The sequence below is a fragment of the Penicillium riverlandense genome (genome assembly GCF_028828495.1).
Source record: "Penicillium riverlandense strain IBT 135883 chromosome Unknown utg000011l_segment0_segment0, whole genome shotgun sequence".
Lineage (NCBI taxonomy): Eukaryota > Fungi > Ascomycota > Eurotiomycetes > Eurotiales > Aspergillaceae > Penicillium > Penicillium riverlandense.
Window position 1 is genome coordinate 774,075 of NW_026643201.1, and position 23,272 is coordinate 797,346.

The following is a 23,272-nucleotide window of genomic DNA, read 5'->3' on the forward strand; positions in this document are numbered from 1 at the left end:
AACCAAAATTGTCCAGACAAGCACTGGCAACGAAGGGCATCGCCAACCCAGCAAGACTCTTCGCAGCCCACATGACCCCCAGCGCGAGGCCTTTCCGGCGCACAAACCATTGATCGAGATAGAGGGATGACGGACTGAATAGGAGCGCATTGCCGACGGCGCACATAACCCCCTGAGTGGCGATTAAATGCCACACCTCAATGGCGAAGGAGGACAACAATGACCCGAGAACGGTGATAACAATACCCGCGGGAGCACAATAAAACTGAAGACGGGGGTACCGAGTCAACAGCGTGAAAGTGACGGGTGAGAGCAGATATATGACCCCCTAGTCTGGAGATCAGAATGTTTCCTGGTCTGGAGAGTTTCTCTGCATACAGTAGAGGTAGTTCCCACCGCCGCCAGGTCGCCTTTGCTTCCCTTTAGCACGCTATGGGTGTAGTAGTATTCCTGGAAGACACCAAAGGCAAGAGAGAAGCCTGCTGCCGTTAGTAATTTGATTGGAACCATGAGGTCCTCTCAAGACACACCCCATACGGGCAATTGAATGAGACATATCGAAGCCAGCATCAACCAGGCAGCTTTGCCTCGATCAGCTGGCGCTAGTGCGGGCTGTTCGATCTCGGGAGTCATTTCATGGAATGATCGACGGGATGAGATGTCATCCAGCGACAAGGAATCGGGTTCCGAGGCACTCATAGTGAATGAGGTAGGCTCAGCAGTGGCCTTGAGTGTTCAAGTTTGCATTGAAAGAGAAGAAAAAGTCTCACCGATCGACCCCTCTTATCGCCAAGTTTGACTCATCGACCATGACCTCATATAGTTACAACATTTCACTCAATTGGCTGGAGGAGAGGGAATATGCATCAATCTCTCTAAGCTAAATCAATGCCTTGCAATGATCTTAAAAAATCCGAAATACAGTGAATCAACCATCCTTGCCAAAAAAGAGCACGCGATCACTTTCCTAGTTGGAAGTGTGTAAACTCCTTCCGTATTACAGCTAGCCACTCGCCGCTTTTTGTAAGGGAAGCATGTTATTATTATTTTAATAACCTGCAGAAACTCTTACAGAACAACTACTTGTTTTGTTTTGGATATACACTGGTTCGCTGTTTAAGGCGGGAAGTAATTCCTCGCCGCTCACGGAATATGTATTCCCGCAGATGTTGGGGCCGTAACTTGATTTCTAATCACAAATGAATGAATAGTTATAAACTAACAATCAAACTTGTAGTAGAGTCTCTTCTCTTTGCGTCACTTATCACATATCTAAAATGGCGCCTTCCAAGTTACTTCTCACCGGAGCAACTGGCTTTATGTCCGTCCAGCCAGTCAATCCCTAGTATTTGACTGATAAATGTCTACAGAGGAGGAATAGTCTTGCGCCGGATACTCGACACCACTGATCCGGCACTCAAATCCCTATCCATAACAGCCGTTGTGCGGCGGCCTGATCAAGCAGACCTTCTTGCCAGTAAAGGAGTTCAAACGGTGCTCGTGAACGACCTGGGTAATGCAGATAGATTAAAGCAAGTGGCAAGCAGCCACGACATTGTTGTGAACGTAGCCTCGGGCCATCATTCTGATGCTCCCAAGGCACTTATACAGGGTCTTCAAAAGAGGAGGGAAGAAACAGGAGCCGACGTCCACTTTGTACACGTGAGAGACCTGATGAGACCTAACGAGAATATACTAAACAGAAATTTAGCTCTCTGGGACAACTAACATCGCTGTGTCATCACTTACCAAGTCTCCGTTTGAAGTGCAGACATTCTCTGATAAAGACAACATCTATGAGTATGAGCTGCTTCGCGAAGCACACCAAGCATACGGCCAACGGACCGCCGATGTCAATATTATTCAAACAGGTGAAAGCGCAAATGTGAAGACGTACATCGTGATGCCACCTTCAGTCTATGGCCGTGGCGATGGCTGGTTCAAACGACAATCACACCAGATCCCAACTTTGATCAGAAATGCAATCGCAACAGGTTATTCGGAGCATATTGATGCGGGAACAACGAATTCTGGCCATGTTCACGTGTCCGATCTTTCGAGTTTGTATGCGCTGCTATTGGAGAAGATTCTCTCCGGCGGAGATGTTCCTTTCGGCCGCAACGGGTACTACTTCTCGAGCACCGGGTCTCATTCGTGGCTTGGTGTGGCGACGCAGATAGGAAAGGTGGGGTTTAACCTGGGCGCTTTGCAATCGGCAACCCCGAGGTCAATCAGTCTTAAAGAGGCAGCTGTAAAATTGGCCGATGGAGATCCTAAGTTCGCCGAGGCATGCTTCTCGTCCAAGTAAGCAACTGGATCGCCCCTCACCAGAGGACATGTAAGCTGACTGGTTGAGCAGTTCTAGCACTAAACCTGAAAAGGCTTATGAGTTGGGTTGGAAGCCAGCTAAAACCGAACGCGATTTCGAGACTTCTATTCAAGAGAGCTTTGAAGATCTACTGAGTGGGGTTGTGTAGTCAATGGGAGCGTGATATGCGTATAGCATGGAACTAGATATATGATGGTCGCTCACATGAATACATCAATTGTATGAGTAACCCCATAGGAGCGATGAGAAATTCCCAGTTGGCAATCATCGCACAGACGAGGCGTTTTCACAGCTTGCTCGGCATATTATTACCTCACATATCTCCAGAATTCGCGGTCGTCGGTCGACCTATTTGGGAACGGAGTTGCTCCCGGGACTATTTTGGAAGGCAACGGATAATGTCTCGGATGATTGGTCAGCCTATTATAGTCAGACGACGCTGCCTCTCTTGCCCTTTTACCTTTTACCCAGCAGTATTTATAAGACCAATTGACAATGCTTCTCCAGTAGCTCACATCTTTTTGACTTTTGGATAGAAAAGCAACAGCACCAAATATGCCCGCCGCAAAATGTCAATATACTCTCAGTGAGGAGCAAAAACAACACTGGCTCAAACATGGCTTCATCAAAGTTCCTCAGTGCTTCACTCGTGAAGCAGCGGCGGAATTCACCTCCTCAGTCTGGACTCGTCTAGGGATCTCGCCCACTGACAAGTCAACCTGGGTGGAGGAGAAGGTGAACATGCCGGGTCACACCATGATCAGCGTCGAGGAGTTCGCTCCCAAAGCGTGGCACGCCATCTGTGAGCTGGTTGGTGGAGCAGACCGAATAGTTGACTGGTGCAAAGATTGGAAGGATGGTTGGATCGTGAATATGGGCAAGCCAGAATACAGTCCGGAGGACGATTTGGATCTTCGGTCTTTGGATAATTGGCACAATGATGGGGACTGGTTCATTCATTTCCTGGATAGTCCTGAGCAGGCACTTTTGGTTATTCCGCTCTTCAGCGATATTAAGCCTAAGGGGGGCGGGACTGCGATCTGTACTGATGGCATTGGGCTGGTAGCTGATCATCTGGTATGTTCTTTTCGGACAATCTCACTCTATTGCAGTCTAACCTGTAGGATGATTTAGTATAACCACCCCGAGGGCACATGGCCGTCCCTCATCTCTCGCAACGCCCCGAATATCCCAACGGAGGAGACCCATTGCTGGAAACGCTGGGCTAATTCCTCAACATATACAAAGGACGAGTCCTTCCACGAGGCTACTGGGGAAGTGGGAGATGTCTTTCTCCTCCACCCATTCATGCTACACTCTGCTTCTCGCAACCTGCGACGCGACATCCGCATCATTACCAACCCGCCAGTCGCCCTTAAGGAGCCTTTCAACTTCAACCGCGCAGATGGCCGGTACAGCCTAGTTGAGCAGAAGACCTTAAGAGATCTAGGTAGGCCCAAGGGTCTGCCCGAGTGGAAGACTACAGGTTCGAGGGAGCTTCTTGCCCCGAACCGCATAGAGGTAAGTTCACCAAGGTTGAGATATTGCGTTGATTATGGTAACTAAAACTTCTTTATAGATACAATCAAAAATGGCTCGTGAAGAATTGGAACGGATAGAAAAAGCAGGTGAACCTATCACTACCCTGGCCGGCGTTAAGCCTGTGGAGTACTATCCGTCATGATTTCGGCCATCTTCATATACCGTCTCACTTTGGTCTAGCAATATTTCCTTCACCTGATACCATGAGAATGATATAAAAACAAGCCACACGGCAAAGAAATGAAGAATTGTACCGAGAGAAGTGAATGGCACGCTCGTGCCTAGAAACAATTAGCCTGATCTGCTCTCAATCAAACTTCTTTTGAACTTGATGTTCGCATCGTTGAATCCTAGAAACCTTAAATATCTCTCTCCATTATCATAAATCATATTTCAGTTGCACATGCAGCCCACACATAACAAGAATCACCGCAAGAGACCTTTCGTCCGAATTGCAATAACCCACATACCCCAGCCTGCCCTCTCCAATCCTGGCCAGCGCAACCGGTGTCAATTTCAGACCCTGCACAGTATTATCTAACAAGTCTTCATTTCCCTCGATAGGCGCGCACTTATTTGGCCGGTACCAAGCTTCGGAATCCATGACGTTATCCAAGAAAACAGTCGGTGGGGTGTACGACTCTGACAGAAACCGGCATCCGTCTTGGGGGACGTGAGCCTTGTTCAGGGAAACAGTTGTGTGATGGTCAGGTCCGGTCGTCCAGGAGAGCCCTGCATGCTTGAAGAACGCAGTGAGTTCCTCGGGACTGGAATCCTTCACAACGTCGCCGGTGCAGATTGCAGTGCCTCCGCCACGAACGTATTCCAGTACTGCATCGCGGACCTTTCCGTGCTTTTTGCCCGTGAGTGCTCGATCGGTCAGAAGGACCGCCTTCAGAGGAATATCGGAAAGGATCCAATACACTTCCTCGGCTCGCCATGCTTGTCTGAGATTTGAGACTTTTCCGAAATAGTTGATGAGATTCTTGTACTTGTGGTCAAATGTGTGGGGTTTCTCTAGAGAGATGAGTAGGATTTCTGGTTGACCTTGGGGTGGAGGTGTAGCCATGATGAGGTCTTGGACTGGAGTTGGTAGATGGATGTATTTGATGAATTCGGTCAGAATGGGACGAGAGAGGAGGATCAAGAGTAGGAAGAGTGTGATTTATGTAGGAAGATCATCCACAACATCTTGTCCTACACTGCATGCCGGTTATCCGTGTACTTTGGCACATTTTAGCACATTTGGCACGTTCTCGTGGATGAGCGAGGTATCTTTATTGGCCTAGTAACACAGGGCTACCCGGTAGACATACATGAGAGCAAGTGTATATATGTCCTCAATCGCCAAGCTTGTAGTAGTACACACCATATTTCTAAACCAGACACTCTCTTATCCTTCTTCTATCAACAATCAGCCTTGCTTCGTCAATAACAACCTAGTGGTATACAGCAACGAAAGACATTTATCCAAATATAGGCACATCCTATGATCTTTTGATATAGAGAGAAGAATATAAACATGGTGTTCATACAAACTATCCGATATACCATCTCACGGGAAACAACCACGGGACGATAGTGGGGGAGAGAAGATTGAATAAATAGTTTCACAAAATCATTGAAAGAAGAAGACAAAAAGAAAAGAGGAAAGAGTAGGGGGAGAATAGGAGAGTGAGAACGGAAAAGAGAAAGAAACAAAACCCCCCTGGAGTTCATTTGAGAAAGAAAAGAAACAAGAACAAGAACAAGTCAAGTGCAATGTAGCCACACTCCAGTTTGGCACTTGCAGTCCGCCGAAATAGAACAATCCGTTTGCCCAACCGAATTCGCTTCCTGGTATTTCCGTACCCAACTTCCCAAATCCGATACGCCGAAAAGCAAGAATAAAGAGCATGAACGTCACACAAAAAAAAGTGGCCCTTCGATGAACGCCGGTAAATAAATCAACACTCTCACGATGGGAGGAAAGTTGAACGACTGGTTGGAAGCCACAACACAACATTTTTTGGGAATCGTAAGAACACGTAAATCTCACCCATTACCACCACTAGTATAAAAGGTTCGGAGGGTTCAGGATACGGACGGGACGGGAGGGTACGTCGTCGACTCCGTAGCATCCTTCATAGACACATCGGGCGAGCCGGAAGGCTCGTTCTTGTCGGCGTCGTCAGGCTCTGACTTGGTGGGCGTGGTCTGTTGTGCATTGTCTGCACCGGCGACGGGCCCACTACCGCTACCCGGCGTAGATGGTGATTTCTGTGCCGCAGGGATGGCGTTGGCTTGGGCCTGAGACTTTTCCGAGGTGGGCGTGGTGGCCATCGTGCCTCGTCGAATCAGATAATCACCGAGACTGAGCTTCTTCTTGGCGGGAGTCGGTGTTGGAGCTACAGACCCGAGTGGTGGCTGTCCGGCAGAGTGCGGGGAGGATGTTTCGAAGGTGGTGGGGGATGCAAGGCTCGCTGTGGAGGCGGAACCAGGACTGACGGAGAGAGGCATGGGAGGGAGTGTTGGCGGAGGCATGGAAACGCGCAAATTGCCACGGTTGTCGGGGGTGGTCATCCCAGGGATCCGGGTGTTGTGAGCAGCAGTAGAGGGCCACGGTGGTGGAATCGGTGGCTTCCCAGAGTCTTTCGCTGATTGGGGAGATTCCGATTCAGGCATCACCGACGTGTCTTGCGTCTCCTCATCGCCTTGCGGCGGTTCCGCATCCATCATGGCAACATCAGGTTTGTCATTGAAGGTGCTCGACGACGGAGAGTCAGCTGGCGCCACACTGTCAGAGCCAGCCGACGACAACTTCTGTCGCGCAATCTCCTCAGACCGTAGACGATCCGTACTGTATCGCTTCAAGAGGCGGACTGTCATTGGAACGAAACCGCGCTTGCGACGTGAGTTATCCGGCGTAGACGGCGGCTCATCACCCTCATACACATCTGCTTGTACGGCGGCATCCACGTAGACCGGACGAACGAGAGGAGAACGGTTGAACGGCGAGCTGTTCCCAGATGTCTTTCGAGGAGAAGGGTGACGAGCAACGCCCATCGGTGAAACGGCGGCGGTGGGCGAGCGAGAATGGCCGGTATCCAATTGTAGTGACTTGCCTGAGGCACGATGAGACCCAAAGAATCCCGTTTGCGTTGAGCTGGTGACAGCAGCGGGAGTAGACCCTGCCGATGGACCGCTGGGACGTTTCTTCTTTTTCTTGCCCTGGTCTTGCTCCAGCTGCTGGAACTGCTTCTCGGCATCTGCGATCTTGCGCCGTTCGCGACTGGACAGCTCTGATGCAGCGGCCCCTGCGTCTTGAGCTCCACTTGGACTGAGATCGCGACTACGGGGCTGACCGCGTGCAGACCCAGAGGTGGAACGACTCTCAGCGCCTGGATCATCCTCATCTGGATGCTTGGTCGTCTCGCTGCCTGCCCGGCTGTTGGATGCTCGGCCCGTATCGAGTGGCGAGGCAATTGATTTTGTTTTCTTCTTTCGCTTGCCATTTGCTTGCCTCGAGTCCAAGGATCTCGGGTGTCGCCGGCGATCCAGGGTGGCGAGCAGGCAGTTTTGTGAAGGGTCACATGCACAGCCACCAAAGTTGGCTAGAGCATTGCTGAGACGAACGGCCGCGGCCTCGGTTGCACTATCGCCGGACTCCTGCTTCACCAGTCCATCCGATGACACAGACAGTTGCGGTTCTAGGTACCACATGGTAGTGATTTCCGAGTTCGCGGGGATGTTCTCCTTGGCGACGAAGCAAAAGTGATACTCCACGTCGTTGGTAATGAAGATCTTCAGGGTTGCATTGGCCTTGCAGGAGCGTCGAATGTAGCGGAGGATGCTGCCTTCGTGCCGGCTGTCGATGGTAATGGGTAGGTGGGAGTGGAAGAAGACAAAGGGTTCCGGATGGCGCAATTCCGCCCATCGATTGTTGGGGTCGAGGCAGTAGTCGCGAAGATGGCCGACCTTGCCAGTGATCTCTCCCACGACCTGGCCTTCTTGTATCGGGTTTTGGGTCTTGAGAATCTTCCACATCGGGTGACGGCCATCGATCTCGAGGTTGGGATCGGTGATGGTCTCCGTAGTCAAGGTGGGCCACTGTGATCGGTTCATGGCGACGTCAGACCAGGTAAAGATCTCCTCGGGACGATGTCCACCCGTTCGTTGCGCCAGCGCGTTTGGATCCTTCAACCACAAAGCAGTGTCCCCCACTAGGCTCACATTGACAAAGAGATTGCTGTCCATGTTGACATGGTCGTCATCTTGGTCGTAGAGGTGCATGAACTCATTCGAGTAAAGGGGGATCGAGGGGCCGGAGAATTTGGTCGGGCTTACCGCCATGGAGGTGGAAGAACGGCGCTTGCGCGAGTCCGGCGGAAAGGTCGGAGTGCCAGCCAAAGCACTGATGGATGAAGACGCACGATGTGAGATCTTGGCCTTCTTGCTCGGTGGCTGGTCGCGAGCACTCGACTCACTCCGGAAACCATTCACGTCGCCCTCCTTGTTGATCTTCTTCTTTTGCGAGGACTTGGCACCCGACCGCCGGTTCTTCCGGTCACCGTCTTCGCTTTTCTCTCGAATCCGCCGCTGCCGCTGCCGGTCGGTCGCGCGCCGACTGTCCAGCTGCCGGGGCTCGCAGCCGACGCAGTTGTGCACATCCGGCACTCTCTTGTCGGGATAGTAGCAGACAATGTGCTGCCACGTCTCGCACCCTTCGCAGAATACCGTGCTACCATCATCTTCGTCAAACTGACAGATGCATTTGATGGTGTAGGGCTCTTCTTCGTCGGGCGCGACCGAGTCAGAGACGGCGCCGTTGGCGGCAGGGGATTCCAGAGGCGCGGTGACCGGATACGAATCCGTGGTGGCGTGCGTGATGGCGAGGGAGGAGGTATCTGTCATACTCTGACAGATAGCCCCCTCTCAGGTCCTGACAAGACAAATGTTCTTACAGGGAGGCGCACTCAAACCGTCACCTCTCACAGTGCATGTCAACGACCACGATGCGGGGATGTGTTGTCCGCAGCCTTCCGTGTCAGATCCTGACGCGTCTGGACGTTTAGAGCGGATGGGTGGCAGAGACGAGGGAAAAAGCGCAATACTAAGCGCAGACCGTGTCCCTGTCACCGAAAGTGTGTCCACACTGGAGTTACGGAGGCGGATGACGATGGATCAACGATGGAAATGGGATCGTCGAAATCGGGAGGGAGGGAGAGGAGCGCAGGAGGACCTCGTCAAAAATGCGCCGTCTAGGGTCCTCGGGGGAGGGAGGGAGAGGACAACGAGATCCGAGGGGGTCCGGTGAAGCGTTGGTCTTGAAAGTCGACAGCGACGAGGATCTATAGCGCAGAGGGTGCGATTGGATCGTAATGCGCTGGAGGAGACGAGGGCGAAAAGGGTGACAAATTCGCGTGGAGTGGTCAGAAGAGAGGAGAGAGAAGAAAAGTGAAGGAGGAAAGTGAGTGGGAAGAAGGGAGGAGGGTAGGCACGGGTAGGAGGCGAGAAAAGGGAGAGGAAGAAGGGAGAGCAGAGACTGGCGAGCGAGATTTGGGGCAGGAGGAAGAAGAGGAGCAGGAGGAGGAGGAGCAGACCAGAGAGCGAAAGAGAGGAACAGAGAGAGAGAGAGAGACTAGGTTACGAGGGCCTAAGGCAGCGAAAGCCCAGCGAGTGAACAGCGCGGTGTCCAGTCAGACGCTTGCGATCGAGGGAAGAGGGGGGGATGACTCAGCCATGCTGCAAAGTGCGCAGTGCTGAACTGTGCCCGTGAGTCGGCGAGGCACTAGACCCGGTCGGGGAAGGCGTGGGCCGTCCCGGTGCAGTCACGGGGTCTCCCGCGCTGGACAGTATCTGGCAGGAGGCAGGAGATTAGTCGTCGGTGGTTAGTTAGTGCTGCTGGCGTTAGTCGGGGGGATATGATCATCATGGCAGCTGGTAGGAGCAGCTAGGTTTAGCTGCGGATATTAGTGTAGAACCCGCGGAAAGGGAATCCCGGCTGTGGGATGGTCAGTCCGCAGAGTGAAGCGAAGATGAGTGAGGAAGCAAGCATAATAATAGACTGGGCTGGGTTGAGTGGTGGACGACCCAGTGACACCAGCGGTTTGGTGGCCATCATGATGGCCAGAAAAGAGGGTGCCAAGTAGACGGGCTGCACCACCGGCACTCCTGCGAGGAACTACCAGCCAAGCAAGGGCAGGGCGCTAGGGGAGGGAGAATCAGAGAAAAGAGGAAGAAGAAAGGGAAAGGAGAAAGCACGGTTGATCCATCAAGGGGGGGTTAGGTGAGTGTGGGGAAGGAACCCCTAAAATAAAAAGATCGTGCAGGTGTGGCAAAGAGGTTGAACGGATATGGAAGTACAGGGCGACGTTGGGAGGAAAAGGGAAGATCGGCCAAGTGACGGACGGGGGGGTGGCGCAGAAGGAGGAAGAAAACGAGAGAGAGCGAGAGAGAGAGACAAGAGGGGCAAGTAATGTGTACGACAGATTCAGTTTACCATCATTTTAACTCGGCTGATCAGCCAGACTAACTGAAACACGTGTACCCCATATCCTCTAGGAGAAGGATATTCCCCTCTCGGATTTAACCGTACACTGCATACGCGATAGGTTAAGGATATTCGACTCCACGATGAACAATACACACAATACACACGCAACTCCCGCGAGGATTTCTAGGTACACCGCGCTTCCCAGTTTACTTTCCCCAGTCACGCCCCAACCATCCGCGGGTGCTCTTGCATCTCAAATGAACCCAAAGGATGAAACGGATCTGGAGGGTGCCCATTGACTCTCCTCGGCCACGAACTGGCGTCAACATCCCCACTGGGATGCTCTTCTTCCACCGGCTCATCTGGTCTGTTAATGTCCGCCCACCTCTGTTTCCTCAGCCTCCGCGAATGGAATCGATGTCCCACATACAGGAAAAGAAACACCGGGATCCCCGAGTACGTCGTGATCGCTCTCACAGTTCGCGATTCAGACGCAGTGCTCGGAGCGACCGCATTCAACCCGCCGAAAACAAGCAGGCCAGTACTGGCAAGAATTCCAAATGATGTAGCCATTGGTTGAATGGCGAATCGGTGTCGGGAAGTAATCTCATTGCTCTTCATGCGCTGGCGAAAGCGGCGGTAGACGATGCAGGAACTCAGCCAGGAAATGTACCCAGAGGTCGTGACGAAGCGGAGCAGCCAGTTAAACACCACCGAGCTGGAGCTCATCGCAGATAGAAATGCTACGCCCGTGAACGAGGCGGATGTGGCGACGGCGATCCAGGGGACACCCCAGCGGTTGCGAGATTGGAACATCTGGGGCGCGTGTCCAAGTTCGGACATGGCACACAGAATGCGGGAGGATTGGTAGAGGAACGACCGACCCGAGGCCACGCACGAGAGGAAAATAGCGATGGTCGCCGTCGTGGGAAGAACATTGACCTGTGCCGTCCTGAGGCCGATGACGAAAGGGGATAACCCAGCGCCAGCTCCATGATTGCTCAATTCGGGTTCGTTGAACGGAGCCAGCACGCCCACGGCCACGGCACTCAGGACGTAGGGGAACGCAGTTTGCAACACATCGGCTGCCGTTCTGGAAGGGATGCTGCTGCTCTGGGGCGCGTGGCCGTTCTCGGTACGCTTCGTAGTCTCAGCCAACTCGGAGTTCTCAGCGCGGTGCACGATCAACTCGGGAGCGAAGGTAAACGCGACGGCGGCGTGGAGCAGACACTGTAACAAGCCCAAGAATCGTCCGAGCGATCCGTGCGCCAAGTATTCACGCATCGCGCCAGGGTCTCTCCAGTATTTGAACCCCCACTGCTCGTGACCAGAAGCGCCGCCGAGTCCGATCGACAGGGAAAGAGCGAGGAATGCAACCATTGTGCCGGCCTTGATGTGAGTGAACAGCACTTCGGACATCTTGATGAATCGTTCGGGGAGAAAGTTGGTCCCCACCACAATGGATGTGATCAGTCCCAAGCGTATTATGACATTGTGACCTGTCTGCCATACACCGAGGTTGACCATTGCTGTTGTAGTCTCAAAGGGGACCAGCATCGCCATGGAGTACCACCGGAGCATCGCCGTGGCGAATCCCATGCTGCTGGACACGTACAGGTAGCCGTGGGTCACCATGGTCCCGTGCTCGGAAGGCATGTGGGTGGCGACTTCGGCCACCGTCGTGGCCATGGAGTAAGTGAGAAACGACAGGAAGGCGTAAGAAATGAGGAGGGAGGCAGGCCCGCCCACGGCCAGAGCCTGGCCCGCGCCGATGAACAGGCCGGTGCCGAGTGTTGGGCCAACAGCCATGGCGGGCTAATGATCTGTAAAAATAAGAAAGGGCAGCATGGCAAAGAAGGCGATGCTGGATGAAGAGAGTGAAACAGACTGGGGTGGGAACCCAGGGGTGGGAGTGGTCGTTCCTGCCTCATATACGCATGTGGACACAACACCAAAAACACAACAGGATTGGATGGGTATCTCGGAAAGGGGATGTAGTAAATGGCGGATACTTGTGGATCACACAAGCAACAAAGTTATACAGCGGCGGTCCTCAAGCACAGCCACGCAAGATATCATTGAGATGCCATGTCGGTCTCAGCATACTCAAGCCACTCCCCTGACAAGGACTTCTTCCAGAACCGAACAATTCCATCATCCCCCGACGAGATGAGCGCGTCGCCTGGCACCAAGTCAGCTCGAGGTTCGTTGTAAAGGGAAACCAAAGTACTCACCAGCAAATGAAAACTCCACCTGCCATACATCGAGGTGTTTGCTGTCCACGCAGGCGACCTGCTTGCATGAGTGACGGAACTGCGCATCTCCACTCGCCCGACGGTTAGAGGTGGATTTCGGTGCTCGGTTTGCCAGCGCGGTTCCAATCCCGGACTGTGTCGTTGACCGAATCGATGGCGACTGCGTCCTGGCTTCGGATTTCCGCCCGCTCGCGTTTTGCGAGCCGTGGTTGGTGGCCGTGGTATACACTTCGAAGATGCGAACGAAGCCGTCCTTGCTCCCGCTCGCAATGAGATCGTACCCACGCACGGAGCCATTTGCCCACGAAATGTCTCTTACAAGACCCGTATGGCCATTCAATTCAATGGCATGATAGAACTGACGGTTTGCGTCAGTGCGATAGACCTTGACCGTGTCCATAGCCGCCACGACGAGGGAAAGACTCTTCCGTTCCGATTCCGGTAGGAGGGTGTGCGTGATATCCGTGGGGTCGTGATGAAATTGGACCCGGAAGCTGGTTTCCTCGCCGCGTTCAGGGGCGGCACACACGCGGAATTGGTCGAGGGGTTGCCAGTCCGCCAGACTGTCCGGGCTGACGGGTTCCATGACCATCAAGTAGCCGTCTCGCGTAATCAGAGCCAGCCATGACTCGAGGTCGATATTGCGGAAATCCAGAGAAACGAACGGGTGTCTTTGCGGTGCAGTCATCCGGAAGATCGTCCTAAATCGCCGGCCTGAATTGGGCGGTTGTGTGACATCTTCCTGCCAGATTTTGAACTTCATATCTTCCCCCACACTGCCGATATGCTGGCCTGTGAAGGGACCGTTCCATGTTGCCTAGACTCCACATTTAGTAGATATTGGACATTTTGTCTTCCTTTCTTACGTACATCGCGAATCTCCGCGTCATGGGCCCGCCAGGTGTCTGTCAGCTGCCATTGACCGTCCTTCAGATCCCATACTTTCATGCGATGATCGGATGACGCGGTGACGATGCGATTGCCGTAGAAATTGAATTTGGTCACCGTCACCAGATCGCGATGGCCAGCATCAAAGTCGGCAAATCCGCCAGACATCGCTCCACTGCCCCCGTTGAGGTCCGGGGGTGCACTCTCTATGTTGGGACCTGGGGAAGAGCCAGGGCAGCTGGAGAAAGAATCGATGTATGGACCAGGATTATGATTATGCAAGTGCAATCCAGGCAAGAGTCCCGCGCCCCTTCGTGTGGAGTTGCCCATCGTTGCCGTAGATGGCCTGACCGCTCCCCTGGCGGTGAAGGTAAACACCGGCAAAATAAGACATCTGCTCTACATGAAGCCAGATTGCGAGTGCAACAATGCATCACAACCGCCAATTCTTTCAGGTGTGACCACAATCTCCTGGCTTGGAAGCTGTTCACTCACCATGAACTCTTCTGGCTCTCTTTCACGAACAGAAACATGGCGTCTACTGCTTCTTGCGGGGGCCAGCGTCGGCATTCTGGTAAACACCGTCCAGGGCGATGGGGCGCCCCTCGTGGCCTCCATTGCGTTGAGCGGACTCACTTTCGCCCTGGGGTTTAGTCTGGTGCGATGGCTTGGGCCAGTGTTTTTGAAGGCTGGCCTGAAGGGGAAAGACATGGCCAAGCCCCGGCGGCCTGAGATGTATGTATACAAGTTCTAGGCAGGCAGTGTGGACCGCAGCATTGACTTTGGATGCCTAGACCAGAGACAATGGGAGCCGTCTGTGCGGTCGTGTATCTGCTGTCGCTGATTGTTTTTATCCCATTTGCCTTTTACAAAGACATCGTCGCAGCAACATCCGGTGGAGGAAATCGCGATGTCGTGGTGGAAGTCCAGCATGTTGAAATGGGCCGGTACCTTCACCGATTCCCCCATGGCAAGGTTTGTATCTCCTGCTTTCCCTGGGTCATTGGTTTGTTAATATTTTAGGAATAGCTTGCTTTATACCTGTCGGGTCTTCTTTCCCTGCAATCCGTCGTCATCCTGGGAATTGGAGACGACCTGCTCGACATCCGCTGGAGACACAAAGTCCTGATTCCTGCATTCGCCTCTATTCCAATGCTGATCGTCTATTTCGTGGATTTCGGCGTCACCCACGTGGTCGTTCCGGTACCGCTCCAGCGCTACCTGGGTGACTTTGTTGATCTCGGATGGTTGTACTACGTGTACATGGCCGCAGTTGCTATTTTCTGTCCCAATGCCATCAACATGCTGGCGGGTATCAACGGCATTGAAGTGGCTCAATCGCTCGTGATTGCGGTTCTGCTTCTTTTCAATGATGCCATGTACCTCGCGCCCATCACGCCATACCCGCACCCGGCTACCGACTCACACCTGTTCTCAATCTATTTCCTGTTGCCATTCATTGGTGTGTCAGCTGCACTCCTGTGCCACAATTGGTACCCTTCCAAGGTGTTCGTGGGCGATACCTATTGCTACTTTGCCGGCATGGTGTTCGCCGTCGTGGGCATTCTTGGGCACTTCAGCAAAACCTTGCTGCTATTGTTCATCCCGCAAATCTTCAACTTCCTTTACTCGACACCGCAACTATTTAAAATCATTCCGTGCCCTAGACACCGACTGCCGAAATTTAACGCTGTGACCGGCCTGTTGGACGCGTCTGTGACGGAGTGGACCATCCCACCATCTCCGCTGGTTGCCGCGGCACTACATCTTCTGCACAAGCTGCGACTGGCGCGCATCACTACCAATGAAGATGGTCAGATTGTCGAGTCAACTAACCTCACAATTCTTAATCTGTGGCTGGTCTGGATGGGACCAATGAAAGAGAACCGACTTGCATGGCACATGGTGATGGTACAGACCGCGTGCGGCATTCTTGGTTTGTTCGTGCGGCACCGCCTCGCGTTACTCGTGTTCCACCATGATAATAGAACGTTTGGGCTTGTTTAGAGACTTATGGAACTCCAGAACGGGTGTATTTGATGTACATATACTCTAGTCTACTGAACCAAACATGGACGTCTCGAAGAGTCTCTGATCATCTTTATACTATATCGCCAAAAGTACCCGAAGCACTTACTTCTTTTTCATTCGCCGTCAGAAGTCTCCCGCAAACCGCGTGTCTCTCTATCCACCTTCTTGTCTCCAAGAATTGTCCCTATCTCTCTGACGATGAGCCATGCGGGCAGGATGGCGACAGCCCAAAGACCGAAGTTGAGATAGACATCTCCCACAGAAGCCATGATGTTGATGCTGCTCAGCCCATACTGTATACGTCTCATTAGTATCATCAACAACACTTTACAGAAGAAACAAGGAGAACGTACGCTGACAGTCTGAGCGGCAGACTCGGTCCCACGCAACAAGCCAGCAATCCGAACAACTTCTTCGTGGTCGTCCGCCAGATTGCCAGCGAGGAAGAACCTATTCATTAGCATATTAGCAAAATTTCGGCCGAGGCCATGATAGAGTCCCATACAGAAACATATAATTGAGCTGAAATCCAGCAACCCAGAATAAGAACAGGGCAAAAGCCTTGCCAAACCCGTCGTCGGTCCAGTCATAGACCGGATTTGTCTTCTGGAATTCTGTCGTCACGATCGATGCCCAGGTCCAGCACATCCCTTGCCAGGCGACGACAAAGACAAACGCAGACCGAGTCCTTGTTTTCAATGGAATCCTTTTGCTGTCAAGGTACGCGCCGAGGAGATTGCCTGCTATCAAAGCAATTACACCCGATAGAAAAGAGCCAAGCGCTCTCGCCCGCACCGTGAACCACAACCCCTCGTAGCTGAACATCACAGCCTCGGTGTAGACCGCCTGACAGATAAACGGGATAATGAGCAAGAATTTCCGGCTGATCCAAAGCTTTGACATTTGCTTAATCTCAAACCAGGGGCTATTCGTGACCTGGAGCTGAACCGGAATCCCGTCTTTCCGCTGAACCCTGGATGGTTTGTTCAGGAGCAGCCCGGCAAATGGACCCAGGGCCTGCAGCGCAATGAAAACAAGGTAGACGGCGTATGATACACTGCCTTCTGTGCCGCGATTGGCATTGATTCCAAGACTGATGATGCCACCCATGATTTGTCCCCCGACACGGAAACTGAGCCAAAATCCCAAGAACCGTCCCTGGTTGTATGGCTCCGGATAAGCGAGTGCGATGGCCGCCTCGGCCATCCAGAAGATTCCAGCAGATATACCGCACAGCGCTGCGCCCAATATAACCAGCCATGTATCCCCGAATCGGTTGTTGGTGTAAAGGCCGGCCGCGTAGGGCGCGTATCCCATTGTGCCCAAAATCAATGTCCATTTGATTCCAATGAGACGTACGACGACACTTGATAGGAAACAAGATACTACCATCAGACCAAAGGTTAATGCGTTTGCCGCGTTGACCAGGTAGGGCTTCTCCTCTCCTCCTCCGCCGAGTGAGTTCATGGCCCCCCAGATGCCGGGGGCCAGGAAGTTGCATAGTCCAAGGATAAGAGCATTGTAAAAGGTTGAACGGTACCATTTTACTAAACTGTCAGCCTTTTTTTATTCTCGGGCAGTTCCAATTGTCAACTTACCTTCTCGCCGTTCAGTGCTTACACCATCCGAAGAAGAATCGCCATTCACCTCCTCATCACTTGGAGCAATGTCTTTTTCCAAGTTCGCCATATGGAAATTTATTCTGATTTTGGTCCGATATGTATGTCAGGTGGCGGCACAAGCCTTATTTTATTTCCAAAAAAAAAAAAAAAAGAAAGAGAAAATGACAATGTGGTTAACCAATCTATATCATTAGCTGCTAGATGCTTTTGACTTTTCTCTAATCCATGACACGATATGGCAACATCGGCAGTTTCTCGGCTGCCTTCCCTGTTCTGGGCCCTGACATTGATCTGCAAGAATCGTTGTCAATGCTTAGATATTGTCGTCGTTCTTGCCCGCGATTACGTGCTGGCACGGAGGCCAAGGCGACACGAGTCATGCAGGATGATTATTCGGCGGATTGTTTGGGAATCGCTGTGTAGCTCTGCATCATATATATTTTCCATAACATTCGATAGGCTGTCAGGTAGGGTGCTTGTTCTCGGAGCAGATGTATCTGGGGTCTGGCGTGGTTGACAATCGTGGTCCCACGTTAGCGCTTTAATCTACGAGATTCACAGGCTAGTTCAGCTAGAACCAAACGACGGTGTAAGTTGAAAGGATGGAAAAAAAAGTGAAAGACGCTGAATACTCCAAGAAAATTAAATCTAAATATTCGCTTCCAGATCTCCTGGAAAAGTTGATCCGTCAATGCCATGGCGCAGCTTAATACGTACGTACTCATGAATCTACCCAAATGTGGACCATCCAAACAAGCCACATCAAGAATTACGGATAATAACGCCTTTTTGTTGTCGCGGGACCTAGTCCGTAAATGTTTCTGCAATCAGATGCACTCGGGATTTGGTCGCTTTTAGTCAGGTCGCGGCAGACTCGAGCCAGTATTAAGCACCTCAGGTTTCGTCATCACAGCCCCTGATCACATCAATCCCGGTCAATGACAGCCCCTTCACATTCACTTTTTTGCTTTTGCTGACACGTATTAGGCCAGCTTCTCCAGGTAAATGCACATTAACAAGCCTCAAGCTCTCTGATTATCAAGATTAGTGTGTTTATTCGGTTTTCGCATCTCATGTCCAGAGTATATTCGTGTTAGAGACACCATTCTCTAAACAGCCCCAGAATAAACGTACACATAGGATTCCGCTTATGATAAGGTTTGATCTACCGTTTCCTCTTCGAGTCTTCCAACCAGATTTCATCATCACGCCATCCTGGCCCCGCCATGAGCAATGAGAATCACACTGACCACGCCCCAGACGCATCGGAACCTCTTAATTGCGCAACAGGCAGACGATATGCCCCTCTCTAGCCTGAATCTGCTAGATGGGTCTCGAAGCCAAGCGCTGAGTGGAGGTGACGCGAACCCTACGTGCTTCAGCGAAGGATTGATATCACTGCCCGCCCGCCCTAGTCTGTGGCGAGCGCCCCTTGGCTTGCTATTATTTCTCTCGCCCGAGAGACTGTCCTGGCTATGTAACCCATCATAAATTATAGATATAGAAAGTGGTTAGGGGGTTTTCTCTGTTGTGTTTGTGATTTTGTATTATGGCTCTACTGGCTCCACGCATCATGTCGACAACAACTTCTACGTACCTTCAGCTCCAGGAGAAGCCTATGACTTTTCATCGTGGATTTTTTACTACTGAGGAACAGTCAAATGTCTCCAACTCAAAACCAGAAGAGACGGCTTCTGGGAGGCAGCTAGTTGAGACAAAGCAGACGGTGTTGCTTCTGAAAGGAGTCCGCGAACAGTATACTTTGGTCAACGATCATGATATTCCCTCTGTCTCTAATCCCGGCGAGGTACTTGTCAAGGTATGACAATTATTTTTCATGCAGGTTATCGTGTTCTAATACTTTCTCGGCAGGTTCTTGCAATCGGTCTGAACCCCATTGACTGGAAGGCACCGTATGCAATTCCCAGACCATTATCATTGCGACATTTAGTTGCTAATCCAATATCTGCAGAGCATTCAACTTTGGCATTCCTAGGCTGCCATGGATCAATGGACGTGATCTGGCCGGGCAGGTGGTGCAAGTCCCCAGCGACAACTCACGTCTCCGGGTCGGCGACATTGTCCTCGTCCCGTCAACAGACTACAGAGATATTCGCAAAGCTGCGTTCCAAGAATATGCCATCACAACCCACTACAATGCGGCGCGAATTCCATCCACAACGTCGATTCACGCCTCAGCCTCTGTGGGAGTTGCATTTGTCGCTGCCGCATTGGCGTTGGGTGTCTCGTTTGGAGTAGACTTCTCAACTATTTCACAGTCTCCTGGTCCTAATCTGGTTAATGTCGTGAATCAACTCAATCGAAATGATGTCCCAGAAGATATTCGAGAAGAATGTTTCTCTTCTATCCGGGAAACAGAACGACCACAACGCGGCGATTGGCTCGCCATCTGGGGTGGTATGTTGATCCTCGTTATTGTCAAATCTATTTCCACGCTGACTGGTATTCTTGAAGCATCAACAACAACTGGACTGGTTACTCTCGAGCTAGCCAAACTGGCCGGACTACGGGTTATCTGCATCGCCGACGCTGCGCGGTACGGGTCTAAGCTCCTCGCCGCCGGTGCAGATGTCCTAGTTGATCGACAGAACCCTGATCGCGCTGTGGATGTCATCCGCGGCGTGACTGACGGAAAACTGCGTTATGCAATGGACATCGTGGGAAGAGACACCGCGACTCTACTTCAAAAGACACTCGATCTCACAGGCCATGCACATCTTTTGGGACTTACCGGTCTGCCTAAGGAGAGAGACGAGAGAATCCGCTATCACACCGTTCCAATTAAACTCTTCCATGAATCACCGAAGGTGGGAGAGAGTCTGGTGTGTTGGCTGGAGAACTTACTACAATCAACAACACTCACGTTGCCGGACATTGTTCAGGCCGATGGGGGACTGGAGGGCATCAATGCCGCTTTGGAGACGCTTCGGGATGGCTCGGTGTCCGGCAAGAGGATTGTAATGGATCTGGGTTCTTCTCGCTCATGATTTCTGTTTGATCTTTCTATTCTGTACATAGATCAGCTCGGCCTAGATGATAACGTCTTTTCTTTGTTCTCCATACTGCCTCGGCGTTGAATTAGTTAGGGTTGTATACATCCCCCATCGGCTCCCCGCCTAAACCATTCAGGCACGGCGCATGCATCCAATTAGGGCTCGAGCATTAGGCTGTGTCACCCCCGGAGTCGGTGTCTATAGGTCATGGCCGCTGCATGAATTTCATTCATATCGACTCTTAGTCTTATTGTGAATCTGCTAGAGGCCGAATGATGACCTTTTTAAGGTCTCCATCATACAAAATAAATTCGACAACATGAAAATATCAACGGGCAAATATAACAATCAGACATTGCCCATGGTACCACTATAGTCCTAGAGTCACTGACTAGAGCCGCCACTAGCCGGCAGGCCGCTTGGGGCCGACATCGGGGCTCCCCTGTTTGCCACCGCAACCAATCATGCGCCACCCATTCGCCGCTGACCGACCGAGATCGGGGCTGCCCCTCGACTGGCCGGACTGCGACATCGCGGTTGCTGCAGAATAAATTCCTCCTGTCTCTCCTCATTGCTCGAGTCGCAACATTCCCAACTCCTCCAATTCTTCATTTCGCCATGCCTTCCGCAGAGACAAAGCCGAAGACCTTGTACGATAAGGTCTTCGACGCCCACGTCGTTAATGAGCAAGAGGATGGCACTGTCCTGCTCTATATCGGTATGCCGCTCTTTGTATAGGTCAACCCCCTGTCCCTGTCTAACCTGTTCCAGACCGGCATCTTGTGCATGAGGTGACCTCACCAGTAAGTATCCAACAAGTCCTGTGTTTTTGGGGTGAACGTACGCTCACTTTCTTTCTCTAGCAAGCTTTTGAGGGTCTGAAGAACGCCAGCCGCAAGGTCCGCCGGCCGGACTGCACCTTGGTGACTGTTGATCACGTATGTTACACGCTCTGTCAATCATAGACCTTGGCTAATGTATTGTTGGCATCCAACAGAACATCCCCACGTCGTCGCGGAAAAACTTCAAGAATGCCGAGCAATTCATCGAAGAGACCGACTCGCGTCTGCAATGCACAACCCTCGAGGAGAACGTCAAGGACTTCGGCCTGACCTACTTTGGCATGGGCGACAAGCGCCAGGGTATTGTTCACATCATTGGCCCCGAGCAGGGCTTCACCCTGCCCGGCACCACTGTCGTCTGTGGTGACAGCCACACCTCGACACACGGTGCTTTCGGCGCCCTTGCCTTCGGTATCGGTACCAGTGAGGTCGAGCATGTCCTCGCGACCCAGACCCTCATCACTCGCCGCAGCAAGAACATGCGCATCCAGGTCGACGGCCAGCTCCCGCCCGGCGTCACCAGCAAGGATGTCGTCCTCCACATTATCGGTGTCATTGGAACCGCCGGTGGCACTGGTGCCGTTATTGAGTTCTGTGGATCCGTTATCCGCGGCCTGAGCATGGAGGCTCGTATGTCCATGTGTAACATGTCGATCGAAGCTGGTGCGCGTGCAGGCATGATTGCGCCAGACGAGACCACCTTCGAATACCTCAAGGGCCGTCCTCTTGCTCCCAAGTACGACAGCGCCGAGTGGAAGAAGGCTGTCAACTACTGGTCTAGCTTGAAGTCCGATGCCGATGCTGTGTACGATACCAACGTCGTCCTGGACGGCAAGGACATCATCCCCACTATCTCCTGGGGTACCTCACCCCAGGATGTCATTCCCATCACTGGTGTTGTTCCTGGCCCCGATGACTTTCAGGATGAGAACCGCAAGGCTTCTTGCAAGCGCGCTCTCGAGTATATGGGTCTTACCGCCGGCACGCCCATGAAGGAGATCCCTGTTGACAAGGTCTTCATTGGATCGTGCACCAACGCCCGTATTGAGGATCTGCGTGCTGCCGCCAAGGTGGTCAATGGCCGCAAGGTTGCCTCCAACGTCAAGCTTGCCATGATTGTGCCCGGATCGGGTCTGGTCAAGGCGCAAGCTGAGTCCGAGGGTCTGGACCAGATTTTCACTAATGCAGGCTTCGAGTGGCGTGAGGCTGGCTGCTCTATGTGCCTGGGCATGAATCCGGATATCCTCCAGCCCCAAGAGCGCTGCGCTAGTACCTCTAACCGCAACTTCGAGGGTCGCCAGGGTGCCGGTGGCCGTACCCATCTCATGTCGCCCGCCATGGCTGCAACCGCTGCCATCGTCGGTAAGCTGGCCGATGTCCGCGAGCACGTCTCCGCTAGCCCCGTTGCTGCCAAGGCTGAGCCCAAGGTCGATGTCGAGCAGGAGTATGACTCCCCTGAGACCGAGGACGAGCTTGACCGCGTCCTTGACCTGCCAGCCGACAACGAGCCTCACACCAACACCTCGGCTGGCAGCAGTGCCGGTCTGCCCAAGTTCACCACTTTGAAGGGTATTGCTGCGCCGATGGACCGCGCCAACGTCGACACCGACGCTATCATCCCCAAGCAGTTCCTCAAGACCATCAAGCGCACTGGTCTGGGCTCGGCTGCCTTCCACGAGCTCCGCTACACCAACGGCCAGGAGAACCCAGACTTCGTTCTGAACCAGGGTGTCTACCGCAACGCCAAGATCCTCGTCGTGACGGGGCCCAACTTCGGCTGCGGCAGCTCGCGCGAGCACGCTCCCTGGGCTCTGCTGGACTTCGGTATCAAGTGTATCATTGCCCCGTCCTTCGCCGACATCTTCTTCAACAACACCTTCAAGAACGGCATGCTCCCCGTTGTCATCTCCGACGAAGCTGCTCTGCAGAAGGTCGCCGCTGAGGCCCGCGCTGGCCGCGAAGTCGAGGTCGACCTTGTCAACCAAGAGATCAAGGATGCTCAGGGCAACAAGATTGTTGGCTTTGATGTCGAGAGCTTCCGCAAGCACTGCCTCATCAACGGCCTTGATGACATTGGTATTACCCTCCAAATGGAAGGAAAGATCCGTTCCTTCGAGGCTAAGCGCAGCCTCGAGACCCCCTGGCTCGATGGCAGTGGCTACCTCAAGCGTGGCAACCGCGGTGCCACCATGGTCGAGGCAGCTCCCGTCCCCAAGACCAACCGGGGTGACGTGAAGAACGAGCCTCTGGAGTGGTAAAGTTGTCTTGGCCGCT

At 52.6% G+C, this 23,272-nt stretch overlaps 10 protein-coding genes across 10 annotated transcripts; 5 read left to right on the forward strand and 5 right to left on the reverse strand.

The window, feature by feature from the left end:
- Nucleotides 1–1,277: 1,277 nt before the first annotated feature.
- On the forward strand, nt 1,278–2,866 carry N7474_011002 (NAD dependent epimerase/dehydratase; the record flags this gene model as incomplete). Its single annotated transcript, XM_057202412.1, has 6 exons — nt 1,278–1,321; nt 1,371–1,662; nt 1,712–2,304; nt 2,360–2,473; nt 2,567–2,743; nt 2,866. Coding segments are annotated over 6 exons (1,221 nt in total).
- An 18-nt stretch (nt 2,867–2,884) lies between these two features.
- On the forward strand, nt 2,885–4,013 carry N7474_011003 (uncharacterized protein; the record flags this gene model as incomplete). Its single annotated transcript, XM_057202413.1, has 3 exons — nt 2,885–3,406; nt 3,464–3,850; nt 3,909–4,013. 3 exons carry the CDS (start codon nt 2,885–2,887, stop codon nt 4,011–4,013), a joined length of 1,014 nt encoding a protein of 337 aa, XP_057047697.1.
- A 237-nt stretch (nt 4,014–4,250) lies between these two features.
- On the reverse strand, nt 4,251–4,940 carry N7474_011004 (uncharacterized protein; the record flags this gene model as incomplete). Its single annotated transcript, XM_057202414.1, has 1 exon — nt 4,251–4,940. The coding sequence occupies one exon, from the start codon at nt 4,938–4,940 to the stop codon at nt 4,251–4,253; it is 690 nt and encodes a 229-aa protein (XP_057047698.1).
- Nucleotides 4,941–5,944: 1,004 nt separating this feature from the next.
- N7474_011005 (putative PHD finger and SET domain protein) lies at nt 5,945–8,764 on the reverse strand (the record flags this gene model as incomplete). The annotated part of the gene is made up of 1 exon (XM_057202415.1): nt 5,945–8,764. The coding sequence occupies one exon, from the start codon at nt 8,762–8,764 to the stop codon at nt 5,945–5,947; it is 2,820 nt and encodes a 939-aa protein (XP_057047699.1).
- Nucleotides 8,765–10,565: 1,801 nt separating this feature from the next.
- N7474_011006 (putative proline permease) lies at nt 10,566–12,155 on the reverse strand (the record flags this gene model as incomplete). Its single annotated transcript, XM_057202416.1, has 1 exon — nt 10,566–12,155. The coding sequence occupies one exon, from the start codon at nt 12,153–12,155 to the stop codon at nt 10,566–10,568; it is 1,590 nt and encodes a 529-aa protein (XP_057047700.1).
- Nucleotides 12,156–12,421: 266 nt separating this feature from the next.
- On the reverse strand, nt 12,422–13,819 carry N7474_011007 (putative nuclear pore protein (SEH1); the record flags this gene model as incomplete). The annotated part of the gene is made up of 3 exons (XM_057202417.1): nt 12,422–12,528; nt 12,581–13,418; nt 13,472–13,819. 3 exons carry the CDS (start codon nt 13,817–13,819, stop codon nt 12,422–12,424), a joined length of 1,293 nt encoding a protein of 430 aa, XP_057047701.1.
- Nucleotides 13,820–13,985: 166 nt separating this feature from the next.
- On the forward strand, nt 13,986–15,496 carry N7474_011008 (UDP-N-acetylglucosamine--dolichyl-phosphate N-acetylglucosaminephosphotransferase; the record flags this gene model as incomplete). Its single annotated transcript, XM_057202418.1, has 3 exons — nt 13,986–14,224; nt 14,284–14,464; nt 14,519–15,496. 3 exons carry the CDS (start codon nt 13,986–13,988, stop codon nt 15,494–15,496), a joined length of 1,398 nt encoding a protein of 465 aa, XP_057047702.1.
- Nucleotides 15,497–15,633: 137 nt separating this feature from the next.
- Nucleotides 15,634–17,209, reverse strand: N7474_011009 (DUF895 domain membrane protein; the record flags this gene model as incomplete). The annotated part of the gene is made up of 4 exons (XM_057202419.1): nt 15,634–15,813; nt 15,874–15,970; nt 16,026–17,067; nt 17,119–17,209. The coding sequence occupies 4 exons, from the start codon at nt 17,207–17,209 to the stop codon at nt 15,634–15,636; spliced, it is 1,410 nt and encodes a 469-aa protein (XP_057047703.1).
- Nucleotides 17,210–18,715: 1,506 nt separating this feature from the next.
- On the forward strand, nt 18,716–20,150 carry N7474_011010 (zinc-binding alcohol dehydrogenase family protein; the record flags this gene model as incomplete). The annotated part of the gene is made up of 3 exons (XM_057202420.1): nt 18,716–18,961; nt 19,015–19,055; nt 19,115–20,150. 3 exons carry the CDS (start codon nt 18,716–18,718, stop codon nt 20,148–20,150), a joined length of 1,323 nt encoding a protein of 440 aa, XP_057047704.1.
- A 624-nt stretch (nt 20,151–20,774) lies between these two features.
- luA (3-isopropylmalate dehydratase LEU1) lies at nt 20,775–23,256 on the forward strand (the record flags this gene model as incomplete). Its single annotated transcript, XM_057202421.1, has 4 exons — nt 20,775–20,874; nt 20,928–20,959; nt 21,020–21,094; nt 21,154–23,256. The coding sequence occupies 4 exons, from the start codon at nt 20,775–20,777 to the stop codon at nt 23,254–23,256; spliced, it is 2,310 nt and encodes a 769-aa protein (XP_057047705.1).
- Nucleotides 23,257–23,272: the final 16 nt, after the last annotated feature.